The 27,550-nt window shown below is 42.4% G+C and overlaps 3 protein-coding genes across 13 annotated transcripts; 2 read left to right on the top strand and 1 right to left on the bottom strand.

The window, feature by feature from the left end:
* Nucleotides 1-1,941: 1,941 nt before the first annotated feature.
* Nucleotides 1,942-17,303, top strand: acox3 (acyl-CoA oxidase 3, pristanoyl). 3 transcript variants are annotated; one of them, XM_037111624.1, is made up of 20 exons: nucleotides 1,942-2,211; nucleotides 3,402-3,537; nucleotides 3,837-3,934; nucleotides 4,057-4,192; nucleotides 4,807-4,881; nucleotides 5,060-5,149; nucleotides 5,495-5,638; nucleotides 6,214-6,302; nucleotides 7,606-7,702; nucleotides 8,093-8,275; nucleotides 8,391-8,513; nucleotides 8,606-8,726; nucleotides 8,807-8,929; nucleotides 9,199-9,312; nucleotides 9,847-9,962; nucleotides 10,581-10,755; nucleotides 10,846-10,913; nucleotides 12,550-12,636; nucleotides 12,907-13,045; nucleotides 17,190-17,303. In XM_037111624.1, exons 2-19 carry the CDS (start codon nucleotides 3,424-3,426, stop codon nucleotides 13,024-13,026), a joined length of 2,073 nt encoding a protein of 690 aa, XP_036967519.1. In that variant the 5' UTR covers nucleotides 1,942-2,211; nucleotides 3,402-3,423; the 3' UTR covers nucleotides 13,027-13,045; nucleotides 17,190-17,303. The 3 variants fall into 3 exon arrangements, with proteins under 3 accessions (XP_036967519.1, XP_036967518.1, XP_036967521.1); XM_037111623.1 differs by lacking the exon at nucleotides 17,190-17,303 and having other exon boundaries at nucleotides 1,944-2,211; nucleotides 12,907-13,914; XM_037111626.1 differs by lacking the exons at nucleotides 1,942-2,211; nucleotides 17,190-17,303 and adding an exon at nucleotides 2,218-2,348 and having other exon boundaries at nucleotides 12,907-13,914.
* sst5 (somatostatin 5) lies at nucleotides 14,394-17,803 on the top strand. The gene is made up of 2 exons (XM_037111636.1): nucleotides 14,394-17,303; nucleotides 17,407-17,803. Exons 1-2 carry the CDS (start codon nucleotides 17,175-17,177, stop codon nucleotides 17,593-17,595), a joined length of 318 nt encoding a protein of 105 aa, XP_036967531.1. The 5' UTR covers nucleotides 14,394-17,174; the 3' UTR covers nucleotides 17,596-17,803.
* Nucleotides 17,804-18,808: 1,005 nt separating this feature from the next.
* trip6 (thyroid hormone receptor interactor 6) lies at nucleotides 18,809-26,833 on the bottom strand. Of its 9 annotated transcripts, none has more exons than XM_037111627.1 (11): nucleotides 26,724-26,833; nucleotides 26,178-26,225; nucleotides 23,462-23,684; nucleotides 23,088-23,191; nucleotides 22,859-22,972; nucleotides 22,161-22,742; nucleotides 21,913-22,009; nucleotides 21,628-21,797; nucleotides 21,365-21,543; nucleotides 21,134-21,254; nucleotides 18,809-20,693 (listed from the first exon to the last, which is right to left on the bottom strand). In XM_037111627.1, the coding sequence occupies exons 3-11, from the start codon at nucleotides 23,673-23,675 to the stop codon at nucleotides 20,562-20,564; spliced, it is 1,713 nt and encodes a 570-aa protein (XP_036967522.1). In that variant the 5' UTR covers nucleotides 23,676-23,684; nucleotides 26,178-26,225; nucleotides 26,724-26,833; the 3' UTR covers nucleotides 18,809-20,561. The 9 variants fall into 9 exon arrangements, with proteins under 9 accessions (XP_036967522.1, XP_036967530.1, XP_036967526.1 ...); XM_037111635.1 differs by having other exon boundaries at nucleotides 21,913-22,006; XM_037111631.1 differs by having other exon boundaries at nucleotides 26,190-26,225; nucleotides 26,724-26,826.
* Between the last annotated feature and the right edge of the window lie 717 nt (nucleotides 26,834-27,550).

Raw genomic sequence — 27,550 nt, 5'->3', positions numbered from 1 at the left:
CTGTTTCTTAGTACTTCTGTCGTATTTGTGTCCCATTTAGTCAGCCAACCAGTTTCTGTCCAGCCTCCATCTGTGGACGTGTCGCTTTGGTGTTTGTATGTGCAAGCTGGACTGTCGATCAGCTGATATTTTAAACCATAGCCAACAGTCTCTAACCTGGCTAGAACTGGTATCCTGATTTGTTATACTGGAATACAGTCAACTGGGATACGTCATTACCGGCTCCAGCTTCCAACTTCTGAGGTAATTGGAATGCACCATCTGTCCTGATTGGGTAAAAATGGGCATACTAGAAAAACTTATTTTCTCTTTTACTGCATGAGCAGGGCGAGGAGAGACCTAGGTAACTGACCAAACACTCTGATTACTGTTGGAATACAGAGCCATTTAAATTTAAGTGAAGACAAATTTGACTGCTACCATCTATTTAAGTCAAAAGGTATATGTATGTGTGTGTGTGTGTGTGTGTGTGTATAATGCTTTTCTAGTCAGATGGAGCAGCCACTTGAATCACTGTCAGGTAGGTATCCACAGGACTCATCGTTTTCACATTTGCATTCATTATCTATATAGGATGCCGAGCAAATAATGCACTGCGTTGCGACGCCAGGGGCGTCTGACGTGACTCGCCACCTCTGAAGTCTCCTGATCAACTCTAAATATTGTCGAGGAGCTAAAACTAAGAAAGATTCTGCAACTGCATGGCTTATTTCTTGCCAAAAAAACACATTCACTGTGTTGTTTTTGTAATATAAGAGAGATGCGTGGCTGCAGTTTATCTGGCGTGGCCAATGAGTGTTTGCGTGGTACCAGAGGGTGTGGCCTGTTTTGGTCAGGCGTGCACAGCTGGGAAGAAGGGGCGGGCCGTAACACAAATATTGGTTTTTGATCCGATACCAAGTAGTACAAAAAAATATCACTGATATCGATATCTGTCCTGTTTTTTTATTATTAAAAAATAGGACAGTTTTTTTTAAGCAAATAACAAAAATGTGGGCTCTTGGAGAATCACCTAGATGAAGTACAAAAGCATTTAGGTAATTCTTTCAGCGGAAACTGAGTAATATAATGCGTTAATAACAATATTCCGGTAATATATTACTGCAGTTGCGTTATGTAACATGTTACAATCCACGTTACAGACCGAAGTGAAGAATTTATGGCTGTTTTTCCAAGGATCCATCCACACCGACACTTCCATATCAATATAGGCTCTGTGTATTTAATATAGATGAGCCTACAAGTTCTTTGTTCAGTCTCCGTGGGACTGGAATATTTGAATTGTATTTCGTAGGCCTAATGATGGAACCTGATCCTCCGAGCCCACTTGAATTTAGACTCTTACTCTCACATACCCATCCCATGTTCTGTGGACTAAAATAAAAAGGCATATTAAAAAGAGATGTTTGTCTTGTCCTGTCATTATTGGCTACAATATGGAAGGTCTGTTGTGTTTCATATGACTAAGCTGCAATTAAAAATGTTAATTCCTATCTCATAATATATCAGACTGTGATCCTTTGCCTGCCTGCTCATCTGTGTCGTAGAACATTTGGTTATTGAAAGGTCTACACTTTTTAATTGTTCTATAAGGGTTATGTGGGGATTTTGTTTAAAGTAACAAAAAAGTAGTGTAATAAGCAATTTATTCCTATAGTAATGAAAGTAATATCCTAATAAATGTAACTACTATATGTAATAGAATGCATTTTGGAAGTAACTTGCCCAACACTGATGACAGACTGCATGTAACCTAAATATTAAAATCCCATATTTTACTCATCTGTCATCTGTGACAGGTTCCTCGCGGAAGTAAACCGGAAGCCAGAAATCTGTTCATTACATGCCATAATTGGTTTGAACGGGCGCCATCTTTGCATCTGGTATCTAGTTCTTCTAAATAAATATAGTATATTGCCCTTGGACATTTCTCTAAGAAGACTGCAGGAACGAGTAAAGGAAAACCACATCGACCGCTCTACCTCCCTGATCCACAGCCGCACACTCACTTCTGAAGAGGGTGCTCTTATTCTGAAAAAAACAAACAGGAAGTGTTATGGTTGCCGTTATCGGAAGAAGGGCTGCCGGACTGGAGAACCTCTGACACACATATCTACGTGAAGCCAGCTGCAAAACAGGACACGCACGTAACAGTGACAGAAGAAAGTCAGCGGTATCGGCGGGTAAAGTTGTAACAGAACTACGTATAAGGTAAAACACATAAAAACTCGGTGGCAGGTGTTCAAGAAGACGTTAAGTAGCCTGACTAGCTTGCCTAACCCGCAGAAAAACAGAAGACAGCTCAGCATTGAACTCTGCGCCAAGCTGACAGCAGCTAGAACACAAAGGTCGTGCGTGTGTTGTCATACTTCATATTAGAAATGTTCACTGGTCCATCTCTCTACCTGGGCAATGTGAAAAGAATTTAAAGGTTAACTTAAATGACCTCAAAAGCACACTTAACCTCGCTCATTATGCTGGAGATGTTATTCCCCAGAACATGTGTGGGGATGTTTGATTTAAGAATATTGCAGGAATATGCACCACAAAAATAGTAGGGTGTAAGTTATCAGCTAGGGCTGGACAGTATCGATAATATACCGTTATTCCAATAGGTGACTGTGGTCTTAGATTTTGGTTATGGTAATATCTAAAATGTTGCTGTTATGACTGATTTTGTCGCCCGGTCCTCGAGATATCACGATATATAACATGTATTACGATGTCGCGCAAAAATATCGCGATATTATTTTAAGGTAACATTACCCAGCTGAATTGAAGTTTATTGCGACAATGAACATCTTCATTGACTGACTGATTTTTAAAGAAATGATTGTTATTTTTATGCCTAAGCAAACTTAATAAGCTGACCTTAAAGAACATCCCTCTGAGAACAGCTTGTCAGAAAAAAAAAAAAATCTGAGTTTGTATCATTACCACATTTATTTAGTTAAAATTCAGACTTACAATTTCTTCTCCAAAACTACATAGTGCCCCTTCGAAGACAGTCTTAATACCAAATGTTGACGCTGGGAGAATCTGGTGATATTTTGCTCTTGTATGGCAAAAATCCCATATTGTCAGACAAAATTTAAAATGACTAAAAGGACCAGAAATTTATTGCGACACAGTAAATACCTGAGGTTTTTGGGAGTATGGGATCTAGACCACAGCCCCAGGCTCCCCAGAAAATCTAAGATGAAAGTTCTTCATTTACCACGCTACTTTACTCTAGAATTAAAGTGACGGCCCTGGAGCTGGTAGAACGACAGATTAGAATTTCAGCTGTTGTAACTGATTAATCGGTACTTTTTTCAACCTTTTATGATCAATTAATGAAAGAATATTTATACTTTTGATACTTTGAGTGCAATGTGCTGCTGTCTCTACTTTTAATTCAGTCCCCTTCAGTCTGAGGAGAAGATGGAAGTGGCTGACCTTCCCAGCGGCCCTCTGGATAGATACAGGAAAAAAGCTTCTTTCAACTGGAAGGACATGCTCTGCTTCTTAGAGGATGAGGAAATTCGGGCATTCAAGGTGGCTGTCATTATCCAAAGCTCTGTGTAGTTAGGACTAAATATGCACATTTTGATCATGAGAATTCCAGAAGTTTAATGTAGTTGATTGAAGCCTCATTGTATAGACTCCTAGCGGCAGTATCCTAAAAGACACCTGGGCTTGCCATTGATTAGAAATAACAGTGAGTACAAGTGAGATCCATGGCAGCTGATGTTGGAGAGCTGCTTAACAGCCGCACTTGTGATTGCGATTGTTATCAAAGCGCTGGCATTGTAGCCCAACAAAGCCTGACATTTTCTCCCTGCTCTCCACTGCAGCACCATGTGTTCAAGACACTGGAGAACGATCCTGTCTTCGCCCGTCAACCCGGTGAAGACGTCCCTTTGGAAAGAATGAGAGAGCTGACCTTCCTCAGGTATGAGCCTTCACCTTTTGTATTCACTGTGTCGTCACAGATAGACGACAATTCGGTTGAATCACCTGCAGTAACATACTGCGAAGAACGAGTGAAAATAAAGCTTCAGACAAATTCCACAGGGTGAAACAGCTCTTCCGCTACAACTTCCTGACACAAGAGGAGACCATGGCCAACCCCTGGAAGACTGTGATCCTCAGTGACTGTCTGGGCATGTATGACTGGTCCCTTTCATCCAAGTTCTTTCTCAATAAAGGGGTGAGTGAAATCCTGAGTTTTCCCCATGTTCTGAATCGAGAGGATAAGGCTGTGGATCCAGTGCGCCCTTCCCTTCCCAGTCCAAGTCCCAAGTCCAAACTTCATGCCAAATTTTGTCTGATTAATCTCTTCACTCGATTCTGTGACTGTCATTTGTATAACTTCATTATAACTTCATTGTAATCATGACAACAATCGTTACTCATCTGATTATCAATACAACACGCTAATGGCAGATCTCTTATCTATTTCTTAATCCCTTGTGAGAACTAGGTATAATGTTCTTTTACTTGCCAATGCTACAAGGCCAGTGTGTAGAGACTCTTTTGACAGCGCTCTGGTGGCTTTGGTTGATTTTTTCTTGATATACAATGTCAGCTTTCCACTCTGAATAGGTTGCCATCAAGTGCCTGCACTCATCCCATTAGTATTCTTGAAATAGGACTAGTCCTCCAACCTACATAACAATATAGGCTACTTCTAATTGCTTTTTTAAAAATGACCCAATTTTTTTTACCATCACAGCTCACCTCACATGGCCGCTAGCATTGCTGTGGTATTTTGTTGTAGTCATTGTCTAAATGCAGATGCTATAAAATACCATGTGGTTTCAGATGTTTGGAGCGACTGTCGCTAACTCAGGATCAGAGAGACACAGAAAATATGTTGAGAACACTGAGGACATGACGGTAAGAGTTCAGCACCACTTTATATTGCAAATAACTACACGTAACAGTTGTATCAGTTGCTTCATACAGTCCAAGTAGTATTGGCTAATGACATGAGCAAACTTTGGTTTAAATGCCAGTTGACAGTTAGCAGAATGCACTGGCATGAACTCCTGGCATGTACTGTATCTGTTTATAGACATTTGGATGCTTTGCACTGACTGAGCTGAGCCACGGCAGCAACACCAGGGCCATGAGGACCACAGCCACATATGACCCCTCCACCCAGGTCAGCACACACACCACACAACACTAACCTCACACACACAAAAAACTGTTTGTATTGAATGTGGAACGGCATTACTAAAACTGCTCAGGCTGATTGTGTCAGTAATATCATTCTCTAAGGCTATTGCAAATGTTGCTTGGCCTGCCTACTAAAGAGTGTATTTTTATATGTTTCATTGTTCAAAAGGTGCAAAATGATCCCCTAATTCATGTGCTAAAGGCAATGATAAGAAAGCAGAAATACATTTTTTTTGTCTGTCAAATCTCTCACAATTCTATTTGAATTATATTTAGTCACATGACATCCGAGCAAACCGACTAAAAACAGTAACTTTCCACTTCGTAGGAGTTTGTGATCAATTCTCCTGACTTCGAGGCTGCCAAATTCTGGGTGGGCAACCTGGGTAAGACTGCAACCCACGCTGTGGTCTTCGCCCAGCTCTACACACCTGACCAAGTGTGCCACGGCCTTCACTCCTTCATTGTCCCGGTAAGACCTTGACCTTCAATCCCAGACCAGTGAAAGCTGATTGCATTATCGGGTGCCAGATGTACGTAATGCAATAAGGTGAAATGTCAGCTGTAGTTGAAGGTTCTGTGCGTGCACTCTAACCAGTTGGAATGACAGTTAGTATGTAAGCATTGACAGCAGTTTAATTTTAGGTTTAAGTGAAAGCATTGAAAGGATTTAGGTGCCGAAGTGTAACGGAAAGCAGTCGATCTGTCAGGTAGTTGCTGCAATAAAATGAAGTGAGGTGCTGAATACAGATATACATTAACACAGACTGTGATTAAAAAAAAAAAAAAATGCAGAGATAGGGTTTCTTTCCCTGCTTGAAAATATACAGCTACAAATGATGAGTAGGGCTGCACTATTTGTCAATCAACATGGCCAAGTGCAATATCCAAACTCACCGTCGCTATCATATTTTTTGTTAAGGGTAAACTGTACCTTAAAACAATGTTTTTTCTTGTGTAGCTTGAATGGACTACATCTTGCATGTCGTTGCGTGCTATTAAGCACACTGTGTCAAGCCCACTAAATCTATAACCAATATGCTGCAGGTGAGAGATCCCAGGACCCTGCTGTCTCTGCCCGGTGTGCAGGTTGGTGACATGGGCAAGAAGCTGGGCCAGAACGGACTGGATAATGGGTAGGTGTCCGCAGAGGAAGACATTGTTTTCTTTTCCTGAAAAACACTTTTCCCCCTTTGATTTGATGTGAACTTCATTTTTATTTTCCTGAATGTAGAGAATACATTTTTTCCCCTCTGTATAGATATGTACCACTTATACAGAGAACTCATGCCAGTGCTGAAATGGTGTTACATGCATGTGAACTAAGCAATGAAAATGAAAGAAATGGGACATAAATGTTAGTCCTAACTTTTTAGAGAATGAATGCAACACCAAAATACCAAACTGAACACTGAAATTGTAAGGAAATAATGTACATGCAAGTTGCCTGTTATGCATGTCTGAGCTCAAGGTGCAACAACTTTTGTTTAATGTTCACAAAAGTGCTGTATTTTTAGCTGCACCTTGTCCACTAGTCATGTGAAACAGCAAAAAAAAAATGTCCTTCAGTGCCACAGTAGAGCCACTAGATGGAGCTGCACTCATAGTTGAAGAACTGCTTTAACAAAGCAATATTCTCTGATATCTGCCCGGTACAGGTTTGGCACACAATGCAAGATATGGAGAAAGTAACTCCATTTTCATCTCCCACTGTTACTACTATTACGATTATCCAATTAAATTCTGGAGTGAAATCATTTTTATAGCACATGGGGCTGGTATTAAGCTTTAATACATACCAAAGCCAAAGTGTGAGTTTCAAAAACTGTAAAAGTGGTGGTTTTTCATTGAATGTAATTCATGCTCAGTTATTCTATTTCGGCCTTTGTTTTTTGACAGCCTGGAGCTTTGACTTCTGTTGTTTAATGAAAAAAGTGTGTCATAGATAAACACGGGCACTACCAGTTTGTTGTTACTGGTTCCACTTAAACCTCAGGTATTATGTTGACATTAATATTCAAATCTGAAAGTATACTCAGTCCTTATTTTAAATTCCCCTTGGGATTTGGGGCCTGTTTGTCAGGCAAAAAATAAAACAGCTGATAGACCAATCCTTGAAAAAATGATCTAACAACATATTATACTACATTTACCTGCTGCGTAGTGTTTATTTTGCTAGTCTATTTAATATTCTTTATATTGTTAATTTTGATCAATTACAGTCCACTGTGTCCACTTGCTACACTATTGATACTTTCTCACACACCATGATGGCAGCCATTGACCAGTGTCACAGCCGTCAGTGAGCATCCATGGACCCAGTTTCGGCTGTGGGTGTCCCACACCATTGACACTAGTTGTCTGTGTCTGTGTAACCTAAGATATTTTTTTTGGACACGTTTAACACATTTTCTGCTTGCGTCGTCCGTTTCCCATTAGGTTTGCCATGTTTCATAACGTGAGGATCCCCCGGGAGAATCTACTGAATAAGACTGGAGATGTTACTCCTGATGGCCGCTACGTTACCCCATTCAAGGTGGGTTATATTTCCCCTGCTGGCTGAAGAAGGCATCCGGAGGCCTTCCAAGCACTACTTAAATTACATCGTCTTAACAACTGATGAAATGATTATGTGCGGTGTGTAGTGATGTACCTGCATCAAATTATCAACTCTGCTCCAACTCAGAGATTCAGAGATCTTTAAGCTCAAAGAGTTCCAAGAATTAGCTCTAGGAGTGCGTTGGCTGTTATCCAGATCTGAGTCCTCTGAGTCCAAATCTGGCACTAAATTTAATTAAATGTTGATGTAATTACTTATTTATTCATCTACTAAAGATTCAACTTGTCACTAACACAAATAAACTTATGTGATTTCTAAAATATTGCTTTTCCCATGTCTCTCCGTTATGCCTCTCCTGTCCTTCAGGACCCCAACAAGCGTTTCGGGGCTTCTCTGGGTGCCCTGTCAGGTGGCAGGGTGTCCATCACCCGGATGGCTCTGGTCAACCTGAAGTTGGCTCTCACTGTGGCTATCCGCTTCTCAGCCACCAGGAGACAGTTTGGACCCAAAGACACAGAGGAGATTCCTGTATTGGAGTACCAGTTACAGGTCAGAATGGAATCTAGTTCTAAAGCGAATGCACATTATCAAACCACAGATACCTTATCAACGTCACAGGTATCTAAAGCCACAGACTCATTAGATATTGTACCTGTTGTGTCAGCAATGGCGTCTGATCCCGTACCTGGCGGCGGCGTATGCTCTTGAACACTTCACCAAATCCATCTTCATGAACTTTGTCGAGTTCCAGATTGGACAGATGATGAAGGACCGGAGTGACAGACAAGTCAGCACACATAACGCGCATCCGTGTCTATTTTCCAGAGTTACAGCAATGTTTAAACTGCAGTCTAATACATGTGTGACATGCGTTTCTAGGCAGAGATGGGCAGAGAGATCCATGCTATAGGCTGCTCCAGTAAACCTCTGGGCTCATGGACTGCGCAGAGGGGTATCCAGGAGTGTAGGGAAGCCTGCGGTGGACATGGATACCTGGCCAGTCAGTCTTGAGAACACACAGACACACACATAGACAGACACACACACACACAGTCTCTCAGAGTTTTGTCTTTCTTTCAGTGAACCGGCTGGGCGATCTGCGTGGCGACAATGATCCAAACTGCACATACGAAGGAGACAATAATGTCTTGCTGCAACAGACCAGCAACTACCTGCTCAGCTGGCTCCATGCTAAACAACGCGGTCAGTCTTGCGTGCACGGAGGGATTATTACAAGGTTTCAAGGTTTTATTGTTGTCCTTCAAAGGTGGCAGCTAAGGCTGGCTTTTATTACACAGGGTGGACTGATTGTGGATCATACAGCTTAGTGGTGATTGATGTGAAGATGCTGGGGCGGAGTTTACAGCCTGCTACCGTTATAGCAGTTAGCTTGCCAGCCTCAGTAGCTTCAGCATTAAGTGTGAGCGCACAAACCTTGATTCCGCTTTAGTTGACGTGTTGTTTGGTTCCAGATGGCGTGCAGATAGAGTCGCCTCTTCACACGGTGGATTTCTTAAATGATTTCCACAAGATCCAGGAAAGCAAGTTCACGGCAACGACGATGGACCAGTGCATGGACCCTGCAGGTATGCAGTATTTGAGCTTGTTAAGATTCGATTGATTGGATTGAAGCTGTTTCCGTGATAAAACTAGAATTGAGAAGGGATTGTTCCAGTGTTTTCATTACTTGGTTACCACACCCAGGTAGATAAAATCCAAAATTCCAGTTCTTTTGATTATTACTTGTAGGCATTCGTTTGTGTAACCCAGGTCACAGAGAGTTAACTATTAGAATGCAGTTCTGCAGAAACAAATGAAAAAAAAACTAGCCACCTGGTCCAAAGTTAAGTCTTATTTTATTTTATTTTATTTATCTACTACTCTCTCAAACTGACCATTTCTTTTAACCTAATCCAAGTGAACTCTCTTTTAATATTTCTTAACCTACTAGTTGTGCAAAATGGCATTTTCTGTCAATTGCAAACGTGCAATTGTAGGGTCTAGGTCGGTGCTTCTCTTTGATAAACAACGTCAGTTGTGTCAGTGGTGCAAAAAATCCAACTGTAATTATTATTATTTTTTATTTATTTATTTTTTGTATATCTGTGATACAAAATCAGTGCCACTGGAAGGCTACAAGTGGCTCGTGTGTTTCCTGCTGGAGAACAGCCAGAAGAGGCTGCAACAGCAGAGGGCCATGGGACAGGATAGGTTTGAGGCCTTGAATAACAGTCAGGTAAGACACAGATACACACATACACTATGCACCACCGTACAAATACAGTGGCCTTTTGGGACCCTTTATGAAAAAAATCTCTGCTCTGCCATTAGCCCAAGTTGAAAATAAAACTGTTGTCCTCACTTGTTAAATAATGAGCAGTCAGGACATATAACACAGCGGTAGTGCACTACATTCCCACGGTTTGACCGTCAAACAGCTGTGGCTGACAGCAGTATAGGCTCCAAGAAGCAGATATAAATCATGGTCAATCTAAAGTAATATTAGTGATTAGTGAAATCAGAGTTTCTGTCCAAAAAAGACGTATTCTCCCAATATGTGTCTCAAGGCCAGCTAAAAAGAAACATTAGGGCTGTCTTAACAGGGTCTTGGCTGCCATCATCTGGTTTGTGTTATGTCACAGATACAAGTGTCTTAAGTGTTATGGTTGGTTCGAAAACTAACTATTTACAGATTTGATGGAAAGAGTGATGTCGAACCTCAGATAGACTATTAATCATATTTTATGAAATTCCAGAGAAAGTTTCAGAGCATAAGCATAAGATATGGTATATGTTCACACTGTTTGTAGCTATAACAAAGGCCCCGTGTGTGTGTGTGTGTTTGTGTGTGTAGGTTTACTTCTGCCGTTCCCTGGCAATGGCCTACATTGAATACAACTGCCTCCAGAGGTTTTATGAGCTGACTACTGATGATGACACACCAGCTGCTCTCAGACCTGTACTACGCAAGCTCTGCAGCCTGTATGGGCTGTGGAGCCTCAGCAGCCATATGGCCACACTGTACCAGGGTATGCACTATAATCCATATACTGCATGCATACGTTTAGATAACACGCTGCACTGGTGTTGACTGCTAACATGGTCTTATTTCTCTATAGGCCATTACGTAAGTGGAGGGAAGCCAGCAGAATTGGTCCAGATGGCCATCCTCACTCTCTGCTCCCAGGTACAAACACATCTATCTAAATTATGACTTAAAAGTATTTGCAAATAACACAGTATACATCCATACCATTTTCTGTATTTCTTAGTCACACTGTGTGGTATTATGTAGTGTGTTGTGATTTGCAACTCGAAAAGGTTGAGAACCACTGTACTACTGCACTGTATTTCTTTGTATTTGATTTATTTTATGCAAGTCTGGAAAAATGTGTTTGTCCTTCAAAATGAAAAATAGCCAAGATTGTCCCCATAGCAAAGAATTAGCTACCGGGTAAAAAAAATAAAATAGTCGACCAATAAGTCTACCACCCATTTTGATTAAAATCATGGAGAGAATAGTCTTTGAGCAAATCCAGAAGTATTTTCTCCCAAAAATGATTTAAATACTGTGTATCAGCATGCATATAAAAAGGGCCACTCTGCAACTACAGCATTAACTCAGATGACGGACGACCGGATGAAAGAAATGGATAAGAAAAAAAGTCACTGGTGCCACATTGTTGGATTTGGTTTGGAAGCATCTGCTGCTGCGTGTGTCAGAACTTGTTTGTTTCCGACTCGCGACCTTTCTTTGTTTTGGGCCGATTTTCCAAAATCCCTCAAGACTGATTGCAGGGGGTTGAGATCAGCTGTGCGCAGGGTGGTGGAGACTGACTCCTGATTGAGGAGTGGAGGCAACTTGGGGCATTTTCCCTCCCAGCCAATCACGGCGTGATGACACCCTTTTTTCTGTGAAGACTTAAAAGAGGTGGGGAACGAGCCAGAAACTCTGGTCTGCTCAGTCCTGTTGGGTTATCTTGGCTGCCCACGTCTTTCTAATGAGGGAACAGTGTTTATTCGGGAACCCCTTAAAATCCAAGCTCCTATACACCTTCAGTTTGACATTTATTTCCCCGGGGCTTGTAAAAGCCATTTGAGGCATTCCCCCCTAGATTTCATGTTTTTGTTGACATGTTTATGTAGGCTGGGCTGGCCCATACGCATTTTACTGCCAGTACCACTACGAAGTTATATGTTTATTTCAATGAGTGTAATTGTGAGGTAAACAAGCGATGAGTTGCGAGTGCCTCAAGGAAGTTGTTCAGTGCCCGTTTTCTATTTAACAAATGATTTGCCTTTAATTTTTGATAATGCCGTCATTGCAGTGTATGTAGACATTTCCGTAGAATATATCAGCACACACATCTGTAGAATTTGGTAGGGTCTTTAACAAGGAAATCAAGTTAACAGAAGAATGGTTTAGGTTGAATATATTGGTCATCAATATAGAAAAGACCAAATTATGGTTATTACTTTTCAGAGAAGTAATTACATAGAGCTATCGTCTGTGCTAAGTTTTGAGTTTATTTTGATCGTTGTGTGTCTTATCGGTTTTTGAAGCATCTCGCGTCGTACTGTGAGTATGGATGTTATGTGTATTAATGTAAGTTTATCAATGGAATGTTGTTGATGAAAGTGATGGAGACCCCAGGAGGAGTAGCCACTGCGTTAACACAGAAGCTAAAGGGGATTCTAATAAATGCACAAACAAAACTGTATAATGTTAACTGTAGTTAGCTCCCTCCCTCTTCATAACGCTGAACGGTTAAAGTACGGCTCTGCTTGTCGCTGACCTGCTCTGCTCTGTGTCTCTCCTCCAGCTGAAGGATGATGCAGTAGCACTGGTGGATGTCTTCGCACCTCCGGATTTCATTCTCAACTCACCGATTGGCTGCGCTGATGGACAGGTAAAGCCATGTCGACACATAAAGCTTAAATCTCCCTCTTCAAAAACACTTTGGTTTCCCAGGATCTTTGCCGTTTATGCGGCGCAAATGGCCCGGGACATGCTGCGTGTGATAATGGCAAGTTTCCGAAAGTTAAGTTAAAAATAAGGAAACCTGCTTACACCACTGACTTCAATCTCTGTCTCTGATTTTTGTTCTACCTCACACTCCTCGAAAAAGCCTTCACGAGGTCTCTCTGGGTAACTTAATCTTTGTTTCTCTTTCACGCAGCTCTACAAGAACCTGTGGTCGACGGTGATGCAGGGCAGCCAGGTGCTGGAGCGGCCATCCTGGTGGAAAGAGTTCTGCTCGGACAAGCCTGTGGTCGGATCCCTCCATGCAAAACTGTAGAACCCTGACACCCTGTCAGGTACCAATGCCTCTTTTTTTTTTTTTTTTTTTGAGTCAGTGGTCGTCATGTGACCCGCATTTTCGACTCTGGCCACTACACTAAGTGCTGTGTCCTTCTGTGCCTCAGAAATTGTACATTGATCTAAAAAAAATGGCTGGATATCATCTTGAATGTGTGTTCTACAGGAATTCAGTCACTCACAGTCATTACCATCAGTTCTATAAGATACACTTTTCCGTCCTTAACACAGAATTAATGCTGTTTTAGCATAGCACGGGTTCCAGTGTTATGATTGAGTTCTATTTTTAGACTACCTAGCCGTGCCAAGTATCACTACAAGTCAGCGTCAACCAAATATTGTCCCGATAGCACAACTTAACTTTTCATTGTTAATGAAGGGTCGATGAGATTGTGAACCATTTAAATGATAAGAAAAAATGTCAAAGCCTGTGGTTATATATCAACTATGAGCGACAGGTGTACTGTAAACACATAACCAAAAATCGCACTTGTCATACAAACAGTCGGCGTTACTCGTTTCTCGCAATACTTCGCAAAATTTGTAAAAAAACAAAAAAAAAACGCTGGCTTTCTGTGGTTAGATTTTGTTAATCTTTTTTTTTCATCATCATTTGATTTGCAAAAATCGTAATTATCGTCAATTAAATCCATTTAAATGTCTCGCAGATAAGAAACCTCCAAACTGAATGGTTTGCGATTTCTTTTTAGACTTACCGTGTTTTGTAGTAGACTAGAAGGATGTAATATTTTACCAAAGCTAAAAATCATGTAGATAACGTGCAGTGCCACATGACTCTTTAAAGATTATTTTTTGTAATACTGTATCTTGATATAAATACACAAATTAAATACATTCACTAATACAACTTGTGAATTGTGACGTGAATCCTGAAAGACTGGTTTCAGTATATCCCCTGTGCGTATCAGCCATTTCCCCATTCATGCAACTGGAGCTGGGATTAATTTCTACCCTGTGGGCATCAATTCTAGCAAAAAATCATGCATCCTTATGCATTTTTTTTTTCTGTTATTCTAGAGTTTTAATGTTGAACGGCAGCGTTAAACGACAACGAGGAAGACTGCTGATGAGTCTGACACGATGTACATGTTCTTCAAATGTCTTTCTTTCTTGGGTGCTGCTCACTGAATCATATTTGGTATCTCGTTCTACTACGAGTTAGCACCCAGAAAAGTTTGAGTTAAGGTTTATATTTATTTTTCCTCTAATATGACAGCAGAACTAGTGATCATTCAGTGGAAGATTGTAGTGAAAGAAGACGACTCGTGAGCCTGGATATTCAGATTGATGAGTGCCCCGCCAGAGATTACGTATGTAATTATTTTGCGAAAGAAATGTTGATGTACAGTATGTAGTATTTCATTTCTCTCTTTGAAATACTAGGATTCGCCACTGATCCAGCAGAACAGATAAACATATGTTCCTGATGCCAGACTGATGCAGCTCTGTCTGACAGAGAACATTGTCCTCTAAATTAAAGTGTATTCTCTCTACATGTCAGGCATTTTTAGGTTGACAAGCCCTATTGTAACAGTTGCCAACTGTTTTCCCCCGGTGCATGTGTGTTTAGATAAGAGAGAGTTCACATTGTTAATATAACTCTACATTACGGCACCCTAATGTCAGGAGACATGACTTGGCAGAGAAATGTGTGGCTCAATTAGTCGGCTCAGATGGAAATGGAACCCTTTGAGTCACCAGCTTTTAATTAATGCCGTGAAATAACGAAACTGACAGCAGCACGTATAATCCTATGGAGGTGCGCGCAGATCAGCGGGAGGGATTGGTGCTCATTAACTGTGAAGACGTTTCATTAACCCTGACAGACTGCCGATACACTGACACTATTTTATATGATGTAGCAGCAGGTGAGGAGGCGGCGGATGTTGTGTGATTCGTGCGATCGTCACTCCGTCAGACCCCTCCGCTTTGTTCAGGGCGGCGTGGCTGGAAGCCTGCGGTCACGACACCCTCACCGCTCGGAAAATGTTACCGAAAGTCACGTCGTGTCATGATTAAAGACTGACTAATCAGACTCACAGTCCCGCGGTGGGGAAAAAGGTCAGAGGGTCTCAAACCGAGAACGCTCCTAGGGGAAGATGTGAGGCTGAATTCAAGTTCGATGAGCTGGATCAACGAGGAAATTATAAATAAACAGCAACAAAATGGAGTGCGACGGAAAAACAGAGTGCATTTTGTGACAGGGAGAAAATAAAAGCATGTTATTGATGGTCTTCAGCACACCGTTGATGTGGCGAGAAAGATGTTAACTTGTTTTTATTTCCCGATTTTTGCCACGCTGGCTCGTGTAAAGGTGAAAAACAGGCATGTTAAGTTCTTGATATTATTATTTCAACAGAATTACATCCAACCTGACATGATTTTGTAGCTAATTTCCCAACTTTTGGCTGATAAACCCTCAAATAATGTGAGACACAGGGATTTGTTTTTGGATCCCTAGTGCCGACATTACCCACAATGCAACCTGACCGCTGGTAGCTACTCCGAGTTCCAGTTAGGCTATCACAAAAGTCCGATGTTCGTAGCTGGGAAATGCATCATGCCCGAGTTGAGTGTTTTCAAGATGGATGCCTCCAGAAATTGTTAGTTAGCTATTGCTAGCAGTAGCTAACTAACAGTACATTACGTGGTGTACAAACACCTTAGCAACATGCCCACAGAAAGTTCTAGGACAGTACTATGTGTACAATTTGGACCATGCTATGGACTATGGACCATGTACTTGTAGCATACTAGAAAGTGTACTAATTTAATACGTCTTCGGACTAAATTGGAACATTTTAAGTTTAAGTTATAGTATACTAAAGTACAAGTATAAGCTTTAGTATTAAAGTATAAGTGTAAGTCGAAGTATTAATGTACTAAGTTTAATGTGAAGACTATTCTTCAATTCTTTTTTCAAAACGAAAGGAAAACGAAAGGAAATATAAAATATAGTATATAAAAAGTACACTTCAAGTATACTGCCTCAGATACTAGTACTTGTAGTACACTTGGATAAACTACTTTTTGCTAAGGGTACACTTGCTATCCATGCACAGTGCAGCCATTTTGGATTTTGAGGTCGGGGCTGTTGAGGTTCTTTCTGCTTTCCGAGCCAGACACCTGATTTAAGGCGGCATTCTGCTTGAAATTTCCCACTTTACCCTTAAAAATTCACACTACCAAGTTCAGACTCTCCCTCCCTGAAGCAACAAAAGGTCTATGCAGCTTAGTTCACAAGTGCGGTAGAAAGTCCCCAAGACCTACAAAACGGGCTCTCGTGTGTAAAACCAGCAAAGCAAGTGGTCCAAAAACTCAACTGGGCAGCTCGAGTCCGTGACCTGTCCGCCTCTTTTCACGTCACGCTTTGAGTCACTTCAAAAGTCAAAGTGTCCTCTTCAGACACGATTGAGTGGGATGATACAAACGGAAACTACAAGTTAATGTGCTCAGACCACAAGCACTAACGTCGGGTTATTTGTTTGCGGGTCTGACATTTAGATGTTCTTCCTCTGACTCAAGGTGAAGGCGGTGGGGTGTCGGACTGGTCAGCCACCTTATTAACATTTGAGTCACATTGTGTCATTAGCAACGCCGCGCAGCATGGAGGCCCCATGTTGTGTTTCGGGACTACTGCGGGAGGGGGGGGCTGGTGCGGGCTAATCACGACCAACACATGTGAAGTCACATGTTACCACGAAAACATTACACTTTATTGCTTTGCGTCTGATATTACATGTTTCAAGTGGCGCGCCAGTCAACTCGAAGAGTCAGATCTTGGGAGGTTTTTTTGGTCACGTCGCCGCGGCTGACGATGACCTTTTAGTCATCCAGTCAACCACACGCCTCCTTCTGTTTCTCACCCCTCCGCCAATCACATCCTTTTCTTGGCTCTGAGGATGAGGAGGATCTGAAGATGAAGGGGCCTATTTATCAGCTCACCGCGTCCTACGCAAAAACAGTGATGCGCTGACTGTCAACCGTGATTGGCCGGCAGTTTCGTTTTACTTCAGAGCATCGTCGTCAGATTTTTTTTTTTAAAACAATAGGACAGCCGGCTCAGGGTAAGAGTTGGATTCCTTGTGTTCGCTGTTTGAGGTGGAGATGCTTCGCCCCCAGGTGCAGGTACTCCTTGTGGCTTTGTTTTCCTCGGTGCTGCTGGTGCGGGTCAGCAGCGCTCCACGCAGAGACATGCTGACGGAAACACTGAGAGCAGACCTCGCTAACGACAAGGTGAGTTCCTCTTACATCTTGCACTGCACTGATTTTGAAGTGGCTGAAATGACTGTCTTGAAGTGCATCCTCAGTTCCTCTCCTTTGCCGTCCGTCCTTTTAGGATCTCGCTCACTTGCTCTTGCTGAAATTTGTGTCCGAACTTCTGAGAGGAGACGAGATGCTCCCCGAGCTGCAGGGCGAGGAGATAGGAGTCAGGGAGGAGGTGATGCGGCGGCACCTTCCGGTCGCCCAAAGAGAGCGCAAGGCGGGCTGCCGCAACTTCTTCTGGAAGACGTTCACCTCTTGCTAACGCAAGACGAAAGCCGGTCGAGATGTTTTTACCCGTACGCTTTGAACAAATTCATTTGCGATTGCTCGGTTTGTTTAAACTGGATCATTTCTCTGATGGTGACAAATATGCAGTTGTTTTGGGAATTGTAAACAGCGATGAGGATGTATGTTTTGAGACTGGCAGGGATGTACACACTTTGTAAATAAAATTGTGTGATTTAAAAGAGTGTGTTTGGCAGGTGGTATCCTGATTTCTTAGGTCAAATCCATTTTTCACAACAGAAAAGAACAACAAAATCAGTTTACAAGTTGCAGCGACAGAATATTTCTCTCATGTCATGTGTCTTAAATGGGTTTCAGACTTACAGGTCATTTAAACAAGAATCATCAACATTTAAGCAGGAGGGTCCAAGATATCTTGACCTTCAGTCTCAAATATGGGTAAGGCATCACAACATTGGATCCTACATTTCCCATGATGCTACACAGTTCCATATTTAGTTGGGAATCTTCCTGCTCCATGGACGCAAAAGTCTTTTAAACCTAACACAGACTTTTGCTGAATATGAATAGCCTTTTAACCCAAGCTGAAATGCTCCTGATGACATCACTATGATGTTGTCAGGGTATAATGTTAGCACATTCGAAAAGTTAACTTTGATGCTAACTTGTTGGGGAAGCTAATAGAGATGATTCCCTTATAAGCTATCATTGATTCTTAGCCTTGTTGGAGAAGCTAACACTGACATTAGCCTGTCAGAGAAGCTAACATCGATGTTAGCCTGTTAGCTTTAAAGGTGTCTTTTCTTGGCCATGACAGCGAGCTTAATGGTCAAGAAATCTGAACCTGATGTGTAAAATACACGGAGTGCCCCTTTAAGTTCTGAACATGCAATGTTTGTGTATAAATTGACAAAGACACTTGTTTGGGCTCGTTGACATTTTAATAATTGTGTTACTACAACCTGTATTTGGAGAAAATCCATTCATGTATTCACATGCTCCATTAGCGTAACAAAACTGCCATTTCTACTCGAACAACTTGTTCATTTGTGATGAAATGGCCTTTTTCTCAGACGGCAGACAGAAGTCTGCCGCAGTACCACAGGCTTTGATCTACAAGCTTAATTTCACAGCATTTCAAACTGAGCACGGTTAGGAGGATAAATGAGTGAGATGACTGAGTAACTGAAACAAAATGATTCGATCGAAAAAGTATGACACAAGAGAAGTGAAATGAGTCAGGATTTTAAAAAATGACACATCTGCGCATGAATGAAATGGTTATGTTGATAAAAAGCAGATTAACGCTAACACAGTATATACACACACACACACACACACCATGATAAATTAACAAGAGATGAACCGTTTAAGCATGATCAAGTTCTGTCACAACAAAAAGCAGAATTCACAGACAAACCCAGTTTCCAAAAAAAAAAAAAAAAAAAGGATTATTATGAAACTGAGTGACATCCTTGAGGTAAGGCTTTCAAATTTCTAGCCCTTTAACTTACACATTTACAAAAAAAAAGGCAGGACGGAAAGACAAGAGGTTAAACACAAATATAACAAATACTGTTGCTCCAAAATCTCAGATATAATGACAACTTGGCCCACGAGAGTGCAAAAATCAAGTGAAGAGTTGTACTGCGAAATCAGTTTTTTTTTGTTTTGTTTTTTTAAAATGGTGAAAATCACATTAAATTCCACTTTTATTTCATTAACATAAAGAATAAACTGTGTGGAAGAATTTGTTTACTATTTCAACTGATTATCACTTTAGTGTCCTTACTCCCAATATGGCACGTGTACAAACACTTCACATGGGGCTCAAGCGTCACACAATAGGATGTTTTTAAGCTGCATTAGTAACCAACACCCTGTTTTCCTTTGACAGAAGAAAGCATTTGACTTCATTGCACCATCGCCTTCAATGTAACAGTCAAGTATCGACCAACAACACATGTTAAACAAAAAGGAAAGCAAGATTCTAGTTTTTCCCCGTAGACATTCAAAAACGTTATTTTGGATGATTATGTAACGGCAAAAAAAAAAAAAAAAAAAAATCCTGTTATGAGCTTAAAGAACGCGGATGTTCGAGCGACGTACAGACGAGAGAATTGTTCTAGCAAATATTGTACTAGCATTTTAATAAAAAGCTAAAGGAAAGAACGAGAAAAAAAATAATAACGTCTGGTGTTGTAAAGCTAACTACACATTCCTGTCGTCTACATTTCTCTCGCTAGGGAGGCTACTACTCTGCAAAGATTCACCGCACTAAAGGCTACATGCTTTCCCAAAAACAGTTGGCAACAGTTTCATTGTCGAACCAAACCAGCCCCGTTATGTACAGTCACAGTTGTTTCATTATGTGCTTTTAATATGCTTGATTTGAGGCAGTTCTGCACTTTGATGTGTAGTGTTTTACAAATGTACAGGTCCCAGCATTTAGACGGATTTAAACAAGCCGTCATCCTCATTATCATTTCACTTCTGTGGAAAAAAAACACCCACTTTTCAGGTCAAAATCTGTGATATCCTTCCATACTTTCATCGTCTTTGACAGTGATAATAATAATAATGTGCAAGCTAACAGTTCAGCAGTACCGGTGTGAATGAATGGTGAGTGGAGCCCAAGCTGCCTGCAGGTCAGGCCACTGTTGATCACTGAGCTAAACGTGTGTACCAAATAAAGGAAGAAAATGTAGTAGGACTTCTGAATGGAAGGAGGCGGTCGCTACGTCAAAGTAACATAAAAATGAAATTGCTGCCTGATACCACCAGAGGGACCCATAGCAAAGCTAATGAGAACTCAGACCAAGCAAGTGGGGGGAAAAAAGGAAAAAGTAACTCTGCACAAAGCTGTAATGTTTCTTGTCTGTGCTATCGTGTAATGTGTAACTGTTCATGGATTTGCAAGAGCGCGAGGGGGGGACTTTTAAAAAAAAAGGAAAAAAAAGTGGCACAGTCGCGACGGATCTGTCAGCAGTCGGTGGAGATTTTGGCCGAGAGGTCCTGGATGCGGCGAGCGCTGCAGCCCTTGCACAAGATGTGGCCGTCCAGCGGGTAACAGCCCCGACCCTCGCCTTCGGAGGACAGCAGGAGACCGCATTCCTGACGGACAGAGGTGCTTCAGTCAGTTCATGCAGAAATGCCATAGATGCAGCAGATCTGTGGCACTTGAAACAACTTTAATTTGTATTACAATTAATGTGATTATTTAGAGCAATTCCATCCTACATTTTTCAGGCAAGTTACGTATTTCATAATTTAGTCAACACAAACTAAACAACTTAAAGTGCTACAAATATACAGCAATTCAGGTCATAATTCAGTTAGAAAGTCAATAGTTAAGTGCAGTAATGATGATTAATAAACTATGCAAGCTCTAAACATTAAGACATTTAATACTCGAGTACAACTGAACGTGTGGCGCCATCAAATAACACCAGCACTCAGTTAACAGTCTCAAACATATCACAGGTCGCTGTTGTTTCTAGTATTTAGTGTTGTATAATCCTGTCAACAGTTCAACAGCAGGACAGCTGACTCACCTCACAGACGTAACAGTTGACGTGGAAGCTGCGGTCCAGAGCGACTATCCTGACGGTCTCCTCCTGGCCCTGATCGGGCATGATGGGCTCGCCGCACACTGAACAGCGAGGCGCGTACTTCCTGTCGGGGAGACCAAAGCACCAGGAGTTACAGTTAGTGGGCAGAAGGTTACAGGAATAAGGAAAAAGGAATAAACAACCATGTAATAATCCTGAGCATGGCATTCACACCTGTGAAAGTCATCTATGCAGTGTATCTGCGAGGTTGCGTCCACGGTGAAGGGAACCCCGTCCAAGCAGCAGTTACACACCACACACGTGAAACAGCGGGGGTGGTAGGCCTTCCCCATGGCCCGCAAGATGCGGTCCAGGATTGGCTTGGAGCACTTTGAACAGCGCTCTAACGTACTCTGACGAGAAAGCATAAGAAGTTATAGCATACACAGCATCCAAACTTGTAACGGGGAAAACTGAGATGTCTGTCACGTACGTACAATGTAACAGCTCTCGCAGTAACTCTTCTTGTCGAGGGCGTAGAACGGCTGCCCTCGGAGGCGGGCGTGGCAGGTGATGCACGTGAAACACTCCACGTGGAACACCTGCTCCATGGCGATGCAGCCACTGCCGTCACCCACCACGTTGTCGCCACACCGGGCACAGCGACCTGCAAAAGTGGAAATGTTGCATAATCTCGGTTTGTTTGCCTTTAAATGCCGGGCTGCAGGGTTTTTATGCGGCGGCGTCACAAGTCGTTAATGCGGTGAGAGAGGCGGCCGTACCAAAATAGTCCTCGGAAGGGGGGTGGTTCATGTCGTACACCAGCTTCTTGGTGAGTCGCTCCAACTCTTCCTCGGGCCGGGACGCTGCTATCCCCTGCTGGAGGGAAAAAGGAGACACAGGAATCACACACCTAAATGGAAATGACCAGAACTGATCCCTTTCATAACCAGTTAGTTTCATATTTATGATATTTAGGGGCAAGGTCTTGTTTATTTCTTAATCAATGTACAGATGTATGTGTCCCCACCTTGCTGGACTGATAAGCAGGACTTTGTGCAGCTCCCGACCCAGTTTGGTTATTCTCCATCCCTCTCTTGGACAGTTGGACCTGGTTAACTCTCCCTCCGGATCCGGAGCCGCTCCCCTTGTACCCCATCTCAGAGTGCATCTCCTGAGCTTGATGCGGAGGGTACCAGCCCTGCGGATTCGTCTGAGGCTGGGGAGGGGGGCGCGACATGTGCTGGCGAGGGGGGGGCGGGGTGTGCGCCTGCTCCGCCTGTCGCCCCGTCTGAGAGTAGGTGACAGGCTGTGCCGTCTTGACCTGGACGCTGAACCTGGGCCCGGTGGGAGTCGACGCCGTGGTGTAAGAGGCCGGGACGGGCTGAGGGTAGGGCTTAGGGTTGGAGGAGGGGTAGTAGTCCTGCTGGTGGGAGGTGGAGCACTGAGGTGACTGGTGCTCACTGGGGTAAGGGGGCACGGGGTGGTATTGGCTCTGGGGATGAGGGGGGTAGCCCATGGATGGCCGGCCCTGAGGAGAGGCTGGGCTCTGGTGTGCAGGTTTGTAATGATCCCCTGAGAGGTATTTGTTGTAAGGCACATTGTCGTACAGCTGAGGAGAGTTAGAAAGTTCATCAAATTAAGGACTGACTGGCAAATGTTCAAGTCAACTTGTAGTTTCTCAAGAAAAGTAGTTCCGTCTAGTTTAATTGCAGAGCACCGTCTTACTTGTGTGCTGGCGTCCTGTGGGTGGCTGTCCAGATCGGCAAGCATACTGGTGAGGGAGTCAATTTCGGCGTCGATTTTGGAGTGATAGCTCGCCGGCTTTTCAGGACCACGGTGCTATCAGCAGAGCAGCATGAGAGACGATATTGCATTTAATCAAAACGTCCCAGGATTTTAAACACTTTGACAGTGTTAGATCTCACAAAGCCGTATTGTCAAAAGATGCACCCACCATCAGCTCGTAGCTGTCCATGTGAGGGCTCCAGTTGCGGTCTTCTTTGGGACCACGGGGAGGCGAGTAATAGTGATCGCTAGACGAGTGATGCACCGGCCCGCCTTTAGGGTCGAGAGAACAGATATCAAAAACAAAATCTCCAAGGCAGTCTTGTATCTCTATGATTCTTCAATAAAACAAAGCATACAAGTCATTTACATTTATTGTCTTTGTCATATATTCAGTGCTCATCAATAAGCACCCAGTAATAAGGAACCTCAAGTATTGACAATGAACCACAATAACCTAAGTGAAATAATGCATCAGTGTATTTATTGAGTACATCTAAAAAGGTGCAGTTTAATTTTAAATGACAGCCAGTGTCCTCTTACCTGTGGGTCCAGTAGCCATGTATCTGTTGGCCATCCCTCCTCCCCCTCCTCCTCCTCCGTTCTGGTCATAGGGGCCATATTTTGGCCGGAAGTCGGACATCCCCTTCTTGTTTGGGGCTCGGTAGATCGCTGACCCGGCAGAGTGGGACATCTGGGGGACGGCACGCTCTGGGCTGTCCAGCGTTCTCGGTGGAAGCCAGGTGGGACCAGACATGGCAAGCTTCTGAGATCAAAAAGAGAAAAGGAAAATACATGACTCCGGCATGTTTTTTTTTATTTTTTGCATCCTGAATGCAAATCAGTGCCGCACAATATCGACTTTGTCGACTTCACCCCGATATGAGATCAGTCAGTATGCGGATTACTGCATTATGAAATGTTGCTTTTAGCCATAATTTGCATGAGCACAGCTGTGTGTGTGTTGTTTGTATTTTATGTAATGGGTAACCAATGGAAACTAGTGGATGCTTCAGACTTTGTTTCCTATGGCAACAGGGACACACACATATCGGACAATAGGCCTCTAGTTGAGGAGCAGGAAGAGAGCAGCCATTCTGAGTGGCTCGGGGATTTCCAGCAGTCTCGCACATTGCCCTGAAACGTGTGTGTGTGTGTTTGTGCACTCCGACACCAACACTCGTGCAGAAATCTCTCCGGCACACAGACTCGCACACAGATACACAAACAGGTGCAAATCTGTGGTTATCTGCCACAATGGTTATTGTCTTTGGGTGTTTACACACTGGTGTCATTGATTTCCAAATGCAGCGGGGGGACAAAAACAGGGCAGGAAATGTTGTGTAATGATATGTGTCCGTATACACGTGAACACCTGGCTCATAACAATATATTATGTATTCTCAGCGGGATAAATAACAACACTGCTGCAGCACACAGCTGAGCCGACAAAGTGCTGACTTGCAACTGAGGACGTTCATTTAGATACAGATCTTTAAAGGAAAAATATATTAAAAAAAACAATGATGTGACACCGATGTCAGACCTTTAAGATAATAAACCAAAGGAACGCCCACTTCTTGCTGCTTACTGATTTCCTCCTCCATTGTATCCCCCTGGGTAGGGCAGTCACAACAACACATTTCCACTACACGATTATTGTGGTCTACAGCATTCAGGATTACGTTATTATCACGTTATCTACGGAAAATTTGACAAAAATGAAATGATGGAAAGTCATATGCATATCTAACTTTGCTGTGTGTTTTCTCTCCTTTTCGGCAAATAGAATAAGTGTAGGTCCAATGACAGTTACAGTATAGTTACACTCAATTGATTTTTCTTTTTGTGGTGGTTGACAACCAGCGATGAGGTGCATTACTGACAATTGCAATGGTATAGCAAGAACATAAAGGAATAGATGTGACTTGAGTGGCTCTAAATTGTTTATAGAAATAGACTAGGGATCAATCTGAATAAAAGTGAGTCTCCATTACTCTCAAACTAACCCAAAATAAGACATAAATTGGAAAAAATAATCATAGAAATGCATACAAAATGTCAGAAATGACACAACAAGGCAAAAGCAAAGGGCTCCGGGTTTCAATTTGGATTAATCATTTACAAACATCGCTCTTAAAATAATAGCTGGATTGCAATTTTTCAGACTCTGCACAGGAAGGAAGCGAGCTTAAGTGTGTACTGTTATAACCTTTTTGGAAACACGACGCCTGAATGGATTTAAGCACAGGGTCGGGCCAGAGCAAATCTGTTTTGTCAAGAGTGGAGAAATTAATAGCCCACTCAGACTGATTGTATATGGGGTCGTGTGGCTGTCATAAATCCTTGTTGGTAAGAGGATTACGATGATGGATGAGAGGATGATGCAGACATACAGCAAAACACAATGCCAGGACATGGCTTTGGGTTTCTTTGTGGCTTTTATTCTTTTATCATGTCTATTTATGTGGCTGTTTTAGTTACACAGAAGTATGAGCGATGGATTTGACTGATACTACAGTGGCCACGTGGAGGAAAAGTGTGACCACCGCCTCCACACAATCGACCTGATTTTAAGCCCCCTTCTGTCTGAATCCGGATGAGCACACACACTCAAATCCGCGGATGGCAGGGCCGGGGAAGTTAATCTCACCGGTTTCATCACTCTTCGTTTTTTAAATCCAATTGTTTGGATTCTCCGCGATTTCAAACACGAAGTCGGACATGCGTGCAATGATTAGCCGGACTGGAGCTCTGTCTGATCGCAGCGGGGAGGCGTAGCAGCTCTGGGAATGTCAAAGTTGGTGACAGTTACTAGAGTGAAGCACACGGGAATACACGAAAACGACTTCCGGTGTGTTTACAATTCAGAATAAAACATCTCGACGTTAAGCTTTACAGCCATACAGAGAACTGGTTACACGTTAAGGCTGTATGGCTGAACTAACCAGTAGAACATGCTAAAGTATTTATCCCTGTCCTATTTTCTCGGTTGAACGCACTGCTCTTGTTCCCCTGAAAGACTAACGGTAGCGTCAGGCTTTTACTTTGAAGGCAAGAGGATGTGGCTAGCTTAACATGTTTGACACAATGCAGCTCAATTTAGCATCAGTGCTACCTCAAACAAACAATATAAATAAAAGAAACACAGCGTGTTTAAACGGTAAGTCAGCAACGGGGGGAAAGGATAAAGGGATAGAAACACTTTCCGCAAAAGACACCGCTGATGAACACAGGCAACCTTGTTAGGATTTCCTACCTTTGACAGTACCTTTTACAGTGACTCTCCTCTTCGCTTCAGTCTCATCTACAAAACAAGAATAACGTGAAAATCGGTCAATCAAACACAGACACGGTGAACCGAAGGCACATTAGCGACACTTCCTCGTATCTTTGACGCTGACATTAGTTCCGCACGGCAACATTAACGTCCCCAAACCTATGAATAGAGAGACTTAACTGCACAGCTGCTCGTCCAAATTTGTCCTTTGTGCGTCACATGAGTAAAACATACCACTTAAGAGATAAAACAGCCCGTAATGAGGGATAATTAGCAATACTTAACTTTAATAACAGGCTTGTTTACTTGTTTGCTAGCCTGTTTTGAACTCGAGGAGAGCTCGTGCCTTGCCTCCAGGCTAACTTCCAACACAACCGAGGAGGAAACAATGAAATACCCCCACCCCGACACCTACCGGCTGGAAAGAGCCCCACAAACACGACCTACGCCTCCATGTTAACGTTCACAGCTCAGTGAAAGTTGTCCCCCAGTAACTTTCTTTGAGATTTGGCGTCGTTAACCTACTTTGTGACGGATCCCGAGGCCTTTAGCAGCAGCAGCAGCAGCAGCTCCTCACTGCATTCCCGATGTGTGACGTAGCCGTGGTTGCTCTGTGTGTGTGTGTGTGTGTGTGTGTGTGTGTGTGTGTGTGTGTGTGTGTGTGTGTGTGTGGTGAGAGGTGGGGGGTCTGTGACACACACACACACACACAGACTTACTGTATGTCTGGAAATGAAAATTCATTTCCTAGCAAGTTTTCATAGGAAAATCACATCCTCTTAATAGTCAAAATAAAAGTGCATTTTAAGCTTTTTGGGGCAGAATGTCAGTTGTTTAGGAAATCCCAACTTCCAAACTTTGATGTTTAGAAAATATTTCTCATCCCAAATATTAAACTAAAGCCGAGTAAAGCTAGATAGGAGCGAGGCGAAATATAATTATCTCCCAGATCAGGGTATAAAAAAATGAAAAAAAAAAAACCCTTAGAAACAGCAAAACAAATATTTTGAAATAAAAAATACAAGATGTGATGAATGAAAAGTCAAAGTAAACACATAGGAACATGCTTTCTCACATGCTTTTTCCCTGTAATTTACTTACATGAACGCGCTTTTCATTTTGATCGCTGTACCATCTGTATTCTCACTCCAAAAATGTCATGTAATTCACACTTTAACTCATCAAATGAGCTACCATAAGAATAGAAATATATTCAAGACATTGACAAGGTTAGAAATAATCATATTTGCTAAAAAATGATAATTTCGTCCTTTGACCTTTTGTCAAAGAATCCTCTGTTTGCAGCGATTTCAGCCTTGTAGCACATTTGGCATTCTAGCAGTCAATTTGTT

Source organism: Acanthopagrus latus, chromosome 10, assembly GCF_904848185.1.
Source record: "Acanthopagrus latus isolate v.2019 chromosome 10, fAcaLat1.1, whole genome shotgun sequence".
Classification (NCBI taxonomy): domain Eukaryota; kingdom Metazoa; phylum Chordata; class Actinopteri; order Spariformes; family Sparidae; genus Acanthopagrus; species Acanthopagrus latus.
Note: the sequence above shows the minus strand (reverse complement) of the source record. Positions and strands in the feature narration are given on the sequence as shown.

Bases quoted from the DNA above. Each gene is read 5' to 3' on its own strand.
- acox3 (XM_037111624.1), top strand. From the start codon at position 3,424: ATGGAAGTGGCTGACCTTCCCAGCGGCCCTCTGGATAGATACAGGAAA. The intron at 3,538-3,836 runs GTGGCTGTCATT...TCTCCACTGCAG, and splicing joins AGGAAATTCGGGCATTCAAG to CACCATGTGTTCAAGACACT. The intron at 5,639-6,213 runs GTAAGACCTTGA...AATATGCTGCAG, and splicing joins TTCACTCCTTCATTGTCCCG to GTGAGAGATCCCAGGACCCT.
- sst5 (XM_037111636.1), top strand. From the start codon at position 17,175: ATGCTTCGCCCCCAGGTGCAGGTACTCCTTGTGGCTTTGTTTTCCTCG. The intron at 17,304-17,406 runs GTGAGTTCCTCT...CCGTCCTTTTAG, and splicing joins CAGACCTCGCTAACGACAAG to GATCTCGCTCACTTGCTCTT.
- trip6 (XM_037111627.1), bottom strand. From the start codon at position 23,675: ATGTCTGGTCCCACCTGGCTTCCACCGAGAACGCTGGACAGCCCAGAG. The intron at 23,192-23,461 runs GTAAGAGGACAC...TCGACCCTAAAG, and splicing joins CATGGCTACTGGACCCACAG to GCGGGCCGGTGCATCACTCG. The intron at 21,255-21,364 runs GTGTGAATGCCA...TCTCCCCGACAG, and splicing joins TGCATAGATGACTTTCACAG to GAAGTACGCGCCTCGCTGTT.